The 12,062-nt window shown below is 37.6% G+C and overlaps 1 protein-coding gene across 3 annotated transcripts in view; it reads left to right on the top strand.

The window, feature by feature from the left end:
* Positions 1–12,062, top strand: part of SPTLC3 (serine palmitoyltransferase long chain base subunit 3) — a 99,452-nt gene that overhangs the window by 38,419 nt on the left and 48,971 nt on the right. For 2 of the 3 annotated variants that reach the window (XM_088160731.1, XM_088160732.1), the window contains exon 4: positions 10,834–11,025. In XM_088160731.1, coding sequence (XP_088016857.1) covers positions 10,834–11,025 — 192 coding nt within the window. The remainder of the gene's footprint in view (positions 1–10,833; positions 11,026–12,062) is intronic. The other variant, XM_088160733.1, reaches the window with a different exon arrangement.

Raw genomic sequence — 12,062 nt, 5'->3', positions numbered from 1 at the left:
AAAGCACAGCAATGTTTTGAGTATTGTCTTCCAATTTTCCCCATGGCAATATGGGAAGAAATAATAATGGAGGTAAGGGAAAGACTTGTGAAATGCCTGTAAGCATTTTTTTTCCACAAGCAGTGATTTCATGTTGTTACATATCCAGCATCTTCCACCACCCTGGAACATCCCAACTTGCCTACCACATCCTTTCTTTCCAGAACAGCAAGAGGCAGAATGTGCTGAACCTTGTTCAGACCTAAAGAGATGCTGGTTCATGGGTTATTACAATTGTGCTTGTGTCATTCACTCCAAGAATGGCTAAAGAGCCAAGTTATTGCTGTCTGTCCTTCAGTTCAGGGATTTGGATCCCTTTGTGCTACCAAGGTCACATTTTCCTGAAGCTTTTAGAAGAGTTGATATCGTGAAGGCCTCATCAGATTTGATTGAAATTGCTCTGTGAGCTCACAAGCTTTAGTAGATGGGTACTTGCAGACAGAGGGAGTAGCTTTCTTTTAAAAAAAGGTTAAAATTGTTCAAATGCAAAGGATAATTCAACTCTCTTTTTGCTGTGCATTTGAAAAGGTGTCTTCCTTTGCTGAAACAAAACGCTTCAGTCACCCCTTTACCTCAGTATTCTTGCACTAGATTTTTGTCTCTTGAATTTCTCCTGTGCTTCTTTTTCCTAACCCTTATCTTTTCAGCCAGGAACCACAGGCTCTAGGTGTTTATCTCTAGGCAGACATTGATCCACTGGTGAAAATCAGTACCTGGTGGGGTGAGGACTTCCCTTTTTGTCTGTATCTAGATTTCTGTAAAACCTGAGAAGAGCATTTATTTATGGGTGTTTCTGCAAACCTGGATAGTTCCAGAAGGTTCAGATGAGAGAAAGCCATCAGTTCTCATGTTCAGTGTTATGACTTAGGTAATTACTGGAGCAACTTATAAAGAGCATTTCAATGTATAATGCACTTTTTTAAAAAAAGCATCAATTTATTTCTTTGTTCTTTTTTATTGATCTTCAAGAAATTGAAGTGAAACTTTTTTGAGCTCCGATTGAATTATTCAATTTAATAATAGTTAATTAATGTAGTAACAATTAAATAGCCATTAAGAAGTTGTATAGGCCAAGATCATCTTTTCCAGTAGTCTAAGGCAGAAATTGAAATTGGTAAGAAGAGGAAAGTTGCTCTTGCAGAACTTTGTACTTGGAGGCATCCAGTTGTGAGTTTCTCATAGGTGTAGGTATGGGCACTACTTAGCCATAACAGATTGAAACTGATAGTTTTCAAACTAAAAAAAAAAAAAAAAAAAAAAAAAAGCTGGAGCAGGGTGTGACTGCTTCTGTAGATTTTTAGGTGAAAAATAAAAAAGTAATTGGTTGTCACTGGTTAAACTGTGTAGCTTTTCTGCATTTGGGCAGAAGTTGGTGAACCTGGGTTTCTCTAGGCTGGGGTTCTCTGAGGACACTTTGATGATAGGTGGGTTGGCAGCCCTCGTCATGTTGTTAAATTAAATGTTGCAGTGATTTGATCACATGTACCAGTTGTGATGCTGCCTTTGGTGTAGGACAACTGACTTTAATTAGCCATGGTCACTGCCACCAAGTTGCCTAATGACTGGCTAAATGAGTTTTTTTGTCTTCTTGCTTAAAACATCTTCTATTGTGTTTGAAGGTGTCAAGCTATTCATTTTCTTGATGGGTGTTGTCTTCACCTTCCTCAAAATCTTCTGTCCTACAAACCTATATGCTATGCCTTAACTGAATTTATTCTGATTCTTTTTTCACCCTAGGGCTCTCTTTTGATGCTGAATTCTTACCCTAACTCAGAGGAGGTCCTTGTCTACCCAGACAGTCATCTTCCTACTGAGTTTTAATGCCCCTATCTGTCAAGCTAGCAGCACAGATTTGATTGCCCCTTTCTCAGCTGTTCATGAGAAATTGTGCTTTCCCATTGGAGATTTTTGTTATGGCATTTCTTATCTCTCTCTCCTCTCCATCTGTGGTATGCCAAGATATTTATATTTAAATATAATTTTAAAGTAGTTAATTACCTTGGAGGAGGGAGCATAAATCCAGCTGAACTGATTGCATTAACAAAATTGGCAATGACTTTCTCTTTCATCACGTTTTTGAAATATGATAAGTTACTCCTTGCACTCATAGGAATGTCTCGGAAGGCACACAGTTTCAGCTTAACTTGTGCATAACTCTCAGAATCAGAAAATAATGTGCAAATTATCCTAATGACACGCAGCTTTCAGGTAGTAAGTGTGAATACATTTGTCCTCCTTTAACAAGGAATGTGTTGTAGCTTCCAGAAGTCTTTATCCAAACTGGTGCTGTAATCTAAGGAATGAAGAATGGCCTGAGACTGCTTCTGAATGTTTAACACCTTAAGATTTAAGCTTGCAATGTGTTTGGCATGATCCAGCACCCATGGCCACGTCCATTCTGACAGGGAATGTGTGTCTCATTATTAAATTCACTATTAAATCTATGCAAAATCCTGGTCCTGTTTGAAGCTGTTGTGCCATACAATAGGGGAAGGTCTGGGATCCAATGAGGATTCATTATGCTAGTTAGTACAGAAGATAAATAATTTTCTTCACAAGGGAATTTTTCATGAAGAGGAATCTGATAGCTAACTAAAACATTTTCTGGTGCAAAGTCACTGTGGAGGAAATAGGTAGGAGTTGGTGGATTGCATCATGTGGATATTAATCAGAATCCACACTGGTCAAAATCACTGGCAATCTAGTTAGCACATCTTGAGAATCTTTACACTGTTACAGTCTTCATCCAAATAAACAGTTTCATATCAAAAGTGTATGTGAGATCTATAGGATTAATTTCTAAATGCTAGCTCACTTCTGGAAGTAGCTTCCCATATTTCAGATTATCACCATGATGATGATGCAGAAACTAGCAGCCTTTGAAGTGATGCCACTTCATCTTGTTTGTTTGTTTGTTTATTTTTAAAGCCAAAGCCATAGGATTGGGATGATCAGGAGATATTCTGATGTGGCCAAGCACTGTGAACTTACCCTAAGCTTTGGAAATCGTAGCAAACACTTGCTGCAACTTGACACCACAAACTACGTGGGGATTGCAGTAACCCAGGTGTTTCATCCACTTCTCTCTGATCCCACATGCCTGGCTTTCTGCTCTGTAATTGCTGTAAGATTAGGAAATAACCTTTAAGTGTTTGTAAGCATCTCTCTGGGTAGTGAATAGCATTGTTTTGTCTCTAATAATTTAAAATTATTAAGCTCCATCTTTGCCTTCATGCCTTCCTATTTAGGTTGAATCACTTTGAAGTTTCTGGGAGTAATAGCAGAATAACAGCTGTATGAGACAATCATGTTGCTTCTTCTTTCTAGCGTTTCTTGCTATTGCTTGAAATGTACAAATGTAAAGCCATTGGGAAAAGAGTTTGCTATGCAATTTTTTTATCCCCCATGCCTTGGTTATTTGGTATTGGGTAGTAGCTCTTATGGTTTACATTGCAATTGATGAACCTTGAAGTTCAGAATAGTGTTTTCTACTCTTTTTCTCCTCCCCATCAGATTGCATTTTCATGGTTTGCTATTGGGTTTTGTCCTGAGTGTGTGTGCATTAGTCTAAGCTTCTGTGCTATGAAGAGTTACATGTGGCTTTTCTTTTGGCAAACATTCTGCAATGTGCAGTTCTACCTGCTGGACTAAATACATGCAAGATGAAAACACGTGCTGATGTTTTCCGTAGGTTTTTCAAAAATTGCACACAATAGGGCAGTTTCTTAATAGTCGAAATTAAACATTCATTGATGCTGGAGTGCATGTTGCTTGTAATATGTGCAGAGCTAGAATTTATGATCTATCAGATAAGACACTTATTAATATAAATATCTTAATAAAAAATAAGATTAAATTTGTACTTTCTGAGCTCATATTTCTTCTTGTTTGGAACCCTTACCACTGTTGAATGTTTTTCCTGAATGTTATTTATGAATAAGTCTCTGTATCCTCCCAACCTCCTATATTGCAATCAAAAGTATCATTTTAGCATCAGAGTAAAGTGTTATTCTGGAAATTATACAGTATGGATATTGTTTTCCTCATTACACAACAGCATTTCACAGTATATTTCTAATGTGTTTGTCATTCACATCTGTATTTTCGTAGTATTAATGTCATAGCATTGCAGGACTTGTTTATTTGATGCTGAAAGAATTGCTGCAGGATGAATATTTGACTTGTGTTCAGCTGAAAATTCTGGAAGGTGAAGATTGTGTCTTTTCATACCTTTGTGGTGTTTGCCTGTAGCATGCTGTCTTGAAGAGAGACTGCAAGTTTTTAGCCAGGAATTAGATGACAATTCATTAACAAATGGAACCATTTCCTGGTGCTTGTGAAAACTGGGGTGAAGACCCAACCTTCAGACAAACCTGAAGCAGCAGAACAAGCAGCATTTAATCCTGTTTACAGGGAGTGAACTTTTTAGAGTTTCTGAATTGTTAAATCCTAAATCTCTGCAAGTACAAGGTTTCCTAAGGTACTTTAAAAGTGTCCTATATTTCCTAAACCTTCTGGACAGTCTTGGAGATTTTATTCTTAGTTCTTATTGATTGTCTTACTACCAGGTGTGTATTTTTTCTTGAAACTTCAGCAGAAATCAATAGTCTAAACAAGGATTCTGCAGGCACACTAATAAGAACCCGGAGCATTTTGGCTTGGTTGCTACTTGCAGTTTGTGTTGTAGCCACTTTCTTGTGGCTTTGTCACATAGCAAGAGGCAGTGACCTTCATTTTAGCACCTTCTAAACCTTTAAGTTTCACAATTATTTTTAATTTAAGTCTTGTCTTTATAGCTCAGTAATCTATTAATTCCCCATGTAGCCATTTTTGGCTTATGTTTTAGAAACTTGAGCCTCTAAGATCTGAAATGCGTTGTAACAGAAAAGAAATCACTCATTTAAAGTGAAGGATATCATTGCCAGTAAATGGGCAGATTTATGAAGTAATCTAGATTTGTGTCAATAGTATATTCATTACAGGGAACTTCTGCTTTCATAATTTCAATTTCCTTTTTTATTTTTTTTTTCTCCTGGGAACTGCATACAATCACCCGGATTCCTCCAGTGTCTAATGGATTCCTAAGTGATTTTGGGATAATGTAATAATTGTGACAGTCAGCCTGGTGGGTTTGCACAGAACATGACAGTTTTATTCTTTGGGACCCAGCCCTCTGGTGACAATGATCTGTAGGGGACAGAATTGCACACCAGACACGTCAAGCTGTGACTGTCCAGTGGCAAGTGCTGAGTGGGATTCAGCTGGACCATACCCTTCCCTTGGCTGAAATGGAATCCTGTAGTACCCCACCTTCGGCTTCTGCTCCACATTACAGACCTCTGTAGATCCTGGCACTCATTTTTGTCATTATTTATGTAGATATTTTTATTCTTCCCCATGTGGCTGTCTCACACATCCTAGGACATCTAAAATCATCTGTCCTTCAAGTGCTGGGGAAGCAACATCTATTTAGAACCAAACTGTCTGCAAGCAATCAGATGTTGCATTAGCAATTGTGTCTATTCTCCCATCAGTTTTTTGCTGTAGGAGCACACTGTCCTAATTTGCTTGAGATTTCACTGTCATCTTGTAGGTCTGTCACATATTGAGCAAACATGGCTGTCACTTGGTCCACAGTTTTCAACACTCTCTCTTCATGTACATATCTGGATGGGAAGCACTGTGGAGATCAGTCAGCTTGCACTGTTTTTTAATAGGTTATATACAACAAGTTGATCAAATCTGATCCAGAAACATACATAAAGTTTCATCCACCTCTGGATCAGATTTTATTCCTGGCAGGGAAGTTATATTTAAAGATGAAGACTTTATTGTTGTGCCAGTAGTTTTATTTCAAGGGTATCTGTACCTACTCCTGCTATACTGGAAGTGGCAATAATTGCAGGAGAATATTTAATTAGAGCTTGTGGTCTCTGTAGAACAGACTTGCATGAAACCATGGGCTCTTGAGGCTCAGTTTCCTTGATACAGCTCCACTCATCCAGCATAGGAGATTACCTCTTTGCTGGGGAGTTACTCAGGGCCAGCACACAGGTTTGGTGCTGTGGTACTCTGTGCTGTTCAATTCTTCACTCTCCCTTTGCTGCAAATCTGGCTCCTGCCAATTAGCACAATTCCAAGGGCTGCAGGACCTTAATGCAATGAAAAATTATCTCTTAACAGTAATGTGAAAAAAAATAAGTATTGCTCATGCTACTGCCTAGCTATAATTTTTTTTCTTTGCTAATTCAAATCTATTTTATAGCTATTGCTTGTAAAGGTGTTGCCAGAAGTGTGTTTAATTGACTTCAAGATGAGGTTACATTGTTATTAGAGCAAGCTCTTTCAATTAAAATTGTATGTCCCTTATATTCAGTATTTTATACTGATGTCCATTCTAATAGCACTCTGAGATTTGATTTCAACTCTGAGAGTTGATTTCTCCATTTGAAAAACTGAGGGCATTTTGGAAGAGTTCTTCATTAGGGGAGAATTTTGAAATACTATGGCCAATTACAAAAAAATAGGAATCTAAGAGGTATTGTGCTTTAAGCTGACTTTGCTGCATTGCCATCACTCCTGTTGACTTCCTTGGCATCAAAATCTTGCTGCAAGGAATCTTACTGCAGTATCTTACTTGAAACCAGCTAAGCAGGGGATCAACACACAAAAGTTGCATATCCTGAATGTGCTTTTGGTTTCCAAGAAGCTGATGAAATCCTAGACTTTAAAACTCCTTGGTGAAACATCCATTCTCTTTGAATTTCACCTGTAGCCTTTCTGTGTTGCATGTCTTTATGTTGCACCAGTAGATTCCCTGCACTTATGCCTGGAAGCTAAACTTACTGTGTGGTAGGCTACTGAGAAACTATTTTGATTTGAGATGCCAGCATAATTATTTTTTTAAACCAGTAAATTGTGGATTAACATATCACAAGGGGTATTTACTCAAGATTTTTAAAGGAAGCCAAAGATAAAGTTGTTGGGCTGGGCTGCTGCTTATGTTGCCCTTTTTGCCAGAGAAATTAAGGGTAAGAAACAAACAATTTTTGAAAAGGAGATGCAGGGAATGGAGTCCCCCAGGGATCACTCTTTGAGCTTGTGCTCTCATTTTTTTATCCGTGGTGTGGAAAAAGGAGTGAGGAGAAATAAGTGATAATATGTGTTGACAATACAGAACTCTTCAGGTAGCTGAAAAATTAGGCTTGAGCAAGAAGCACTGCAGAAGTTTCTTGTTGGTAGTGTGTATAATGTTGACAAAATATTTGACTAAATAAAAAACAAAGAATTAATTGGAAGGGAAAATGGTCCCAAGAATGCACAACATTAGTGTGCTCTAAATTCAGTATTTTTGCAACTGGGGAAGGATATATGTAATCAAAAGGTGAATCAAAAGGTGAAACTGTGAACTGTGGTAAGAAGGCAAATAGAATGTTAACAGTCTTTAAAAAGCTACAGAAAAGACCTTTGGCTTCATTTGAAGACCTTTGTCATCATTTGCAAATGTATAAATCCCTACTGTGCCCTCAGGTGGGGTGTGCAATTTTAATTTGCATCCTCTGCATCTCAGAAAGGTTTTATTGATTTTTTGCAGAGTGAAGAGAAAGCTGAGCATGAAAATATAGATTTTTTTTAAATTCATTTTTGAGGATTAAAATCTTTGTAAGGACAAGGAGACTGGAATAGAATTATATAGATTAAGATTCTTCTAGGCTGGGAAGAGACAAATAGGCAGAATTTATTTAAGTATAGAAAATTATGAGTTGTGCAATTGGCTGAGTAGGAAAGCACAGCAGACACAAACAAAGTAAACTGTCGTGACACTAGGTAATTTCATTACAAAAAAGGAACCACATTTTTACAGATGAAATGAATTGTCAAAAGTCACAGTTTATTTCCCCAACATTTTTAGGTTCAAGAATGATGACTCATTCATAGTTATCCCCTGATGACTTAAAGGTGATAAGACAGTCTTAGAGTCATAAAATCTCAAAGCCACCAATTGCTAAAGTTGGAAGAATATATATATATTTTTTTAGAATCTTTGCCCAACCAATTGCTACAGTGGAAGGTATGGAGTAGAAAATGTACTGCCCATTGCAGATGTTATTATAGGTAATAAGACACAATTCAGCAGAGCACCTGCTGTGTAATGGTGTTACTGATGATCTCTGAATGGTTTCAGGCATTTGTTGGAAATCTGCTGTATTTGATTTCAGTGCCAGCAACAGTTGAATTACATCTCCCTTCACTGTGTAGCTGCTGTTCTAAAGGCACAGTCTCCAAATCCACCTCCTTCTTCTGAGATAAAATGGTATAATATGAGATGATAACATAGAAAAAGTCAACAGTAATGTAGTGCAAAATGACAACCATTGCTTCACTGACAAGTTCAGCCAATTTAGACTGAAAATTGAACATCCTCATGATGTTCAGTCACTCACTCATATACCCCATGCTTGAATCAGAAATGCTGCACAGAAACACCCCAGCTACAACTTTCTCACTCTCCAGAAGCAGCAAATCCACTAGTTTTGGTTATTCTGTCTTGAAACTCTCTCTTTACTATGTTGTGGGACTCCAGGGATGGATTAAATGCTCTTTGTTTTCACCACTTTATTTTTTAGACGAGGTGTCACTGTGGTTTTTTAATTTGTTCTCCCAGCCTTGTACTAACTGTTCAAAGACTATTGGGTTTTTTCCTTCATAGCCTGGAGAATGTGGGTCACATCTGGCTCCACATTCTTCGTTCTTCACTGCTATGTGTGCTTATTCCTCCCAGCTGTTTGTATTAAGGACAGTGACAGTGGTTACCTGGTCAAATACACGTGCCGTACTGACTGCATCAGATGGCACCTGCTGAAATGAGAGTTCCACAACAGCAGAGTTTTATTGTGGAAGAAGGATGTTACAGTGCAGAAATCTGATAGGAGTTTTCCCATTCCCTCACCAATAAGGTTTACAGCAATAAAGTGTTTCTTAATAAAATCAATGAACAGAAACATCATAACTCTCTCCTCTGGGGTCAGGTGCATTATCACATCATCACAGCTTGATGCCAATTGATTCAAGAGCATCAAGCTGCAATGCCACTTGAATTTCCATAGATGACCATAAATATGCTCTTAGCCCATGGCAAATGTAAGGTAATAGGACTGAGCTTAATCCTTTCTGAAATATTTGCTTTATCTCATCACTATGTGCACACAGCTGTTGTGACTCATGTGAAATTTGACTTGACCATGTATTTAACTCATCCTCATAAAATGTTTTTCATGGTAAATAGGTTGCCCTAAAAGAGCAATTAGCTTGAGGTAGGAGTGCATGTGTAGCATTTCTTCAAAGGTGTTCCCTCACATGGTGAGAACCAGCCCTCCCTTGCACGGCAGTATGTGTTTCCAAAGTCTAAATATGTTTCTGTTCAGCCCAACCAGCATTATTTTCTTTTTGGGTTTCCTTAACAGCCTTTCTATTTTCTCTTGTGCCCAGCAACTTTTTTTTTTTATTATTTCTTTTTCTCCCAAAAAAACCATTGGGGGATCCAGGACTGGACCAGCAAACAAGTAACAACAGAAATCTAAATCCTTTGAGGATAAAGACATTTTAGTGCAATATGAAGATCAATAATACTCTGTCCTTACAAGTATGGTGAATTGGCAGTTGTTCTTAATACGAATATTCTATTTCAGCTTGCTACATTACATAACTAGGTAACCTACATTTTTAGTTCATCCTTCCCACAGGCAGAAATGTATTAAAGGTATTTCTTCATGTGCTGGCAGTTTTGCTTTATAATATGTTTAAAATATATGTCTTGGGTATTTGTTTGTTTGGTTTGAGGTTTTTTTAGGTTTTTTTAACAGGGCACTATTTTTTTCTGGATTGCAGTTTGTTAGTTTTGAATTAGCAGATTGGCTGTTACTAGACAGTAAAGGCCATCATGTTTTGCAGAAATAAGAGAGTTACCACTCTTCCAAAGAATAATCTGATGAGCCTATTGGATATGGCAACTGAAAAATTTGGCTTCTTTAATTTGAAAATGGAAATTTTGATCTATTTTAATGACAAAATATTTTGTCCGCACACTGTTGTAAACTTCTAGAATTTGCTCACAATGGGATCACTAATTCCAATAAGCAAGGCTGTGTGTCTTCTTTTTATTTTTTTTCCTTTACTTTTGCTCTTCTCTATTTTGTTTTAGAATTAGGGGAGATGTCACTGAAAATAGGATTAAAAGCATTTGTGAAATCAGAATAGAAATAGAAGGCAGGGATCATAACTGTTTGGGATGCTTCCTCAGGTCTGGAGAACATCATGGTAAAGCTGCCCTGTTTTCGGCAGGATTTGTTTTATATAGGTTAGTTGCTGCAATGGGTTACACAAGACTTCCAGAAGCACTCAGGCACAGTGTAGGTGAGCTTTTAATGTTGCCCTTCCCTTTTTATAGCTCTGTCTTGCAAGACAGAGCATTGTGGCTTCCATTTAATCACCTTTGAAATAATTGTCCAATTGCACAATAATACATTGCCAATCTTTCATAAGTTTCACGTGTTTCAAAATAGACAAGGGAGTGGTGTTGAAGACATCTGCAACTGAGGACATGAGAGGAGAGAAAATGGAAGATACTTGGAGTGGTCAGTGTTAAAGGTCTTCTTCAACTGATAGAATGTGAGGTCTAAATGTCTCCTCTAAGTAGAAAAAAAGATTTGCCCCGAGGTCAAAGGGTCTAAGCTTTGCTGAGATGAAATGTATTAATCACAAGTTTCTGTTCTGTTTTTTTTTTTTTTTCCCCAGAAGAATGGAGTATCAAATGGAACTCTCTACAAAAAAACATTTATTGAGCACTTTGAACAGGCACCAATGTATGTTGCAGTTTTTACTTTCGTGGGGTTTGCAGTGGGAACAATATTTGGCTACCTGCGAGATTTTATGAGAGCCTGGGGACTAGAAAAACGTAACATTGCTACGGAGAGAGAACAACAAAAAGTATGTATGAAAAAGTCATGATGTGTCCACAGCTGAGTTTTCCCCCTGCTTGCAAGTGATTTTCAGCAACTTGTGGAAGGAACAAGGCAGACAACTTTCATTTTGCAGGAGGTTGCACAGGGGTGGAGGAGTGACACGCCCTGCAGTGGAGTTGTGTGCATGTGTATGATTATGTGCCTACATTTATGTAAAATCATCATTTTTACCCAAGGGACGTGTTCACCTCGTTCTAAGAGTGCCATAATACCGTCAGCAAAGCAGAATCTCAGTATATTAGGTCAATCCACAGAAAAAGAAAGCTCATAAATGCCTTATTGTTAAATATATCATCTTTCCAAATCTCTTCAACCCCGATTTTCCTTTGTCCCAGCTGGCTGTCTTACACTGTCTTTCACAGCAAGGCATTTCTAATTTTGTTATTATTGAATTCTTGTAACTCCCAAAATTTTTTCATCCCACATAGTTCCAAGTGAAACTTGCACCTTAGCAAGATCAACTGCCTTCCAACTTTGTTTAGAATTTTTGGTTGCTCCTCCTCTGTGCAGTTTGAGTAACATTTATGGTAACACCTGGCATAATGAAGGAAAAACATGAACAGTGTTACTGTTTCTCTTGCAAATAAAATTCCTGAAATTGTTTCCTGATTTAGATTTTCAAATATGTGTGCATTACTTAATGAATATCACTTTCAATTCACTTCATGATTTGGCCATTTGTTGATTCCAGTTGTGCCAGTTAATTTTTTTTGTCCTTCACTACAGATTACGTGTTTATTTAATTCTCCCACATATGTTAACTGCATGCCATGTTATTTTATCAGTTTATTGTAGGCAGTGCTCAACATGGATATATTGCTGTTTCACATAAAGCTTTGTTTAAATTTAATTTCCATGGATAGACATTAATTCTCAACCAAAAAAATTATTTTAACTGGATGTTTGCATCTCTATGCTAGGCCTGTAATGCCCAAATCACATATCTTGGACTAGCTTTTGTCTGATGTATCCAGCATTTCATGAAACGTTGTGAGTTGTTTA

Source organism: Sturnus vulgaris, chromosome 3 (assembly GCF_052056855.1).
Source record: "Sturnus vulgaris isolate bStuVul1 chromosome 3, bStuVul1.hap1, whole genome shotgun sequence".
NCBI lineage: Eukaryota > Metazoa > Chordata > Aves > Passeriformes > Sturnidae > Sturnus > Sturnus vulgaris.
The sequence above is the reverse complement of the archived record's forward strand: the minus strand, read 5'-3'. Positions and strand labels throughout refer to the sequence as shown.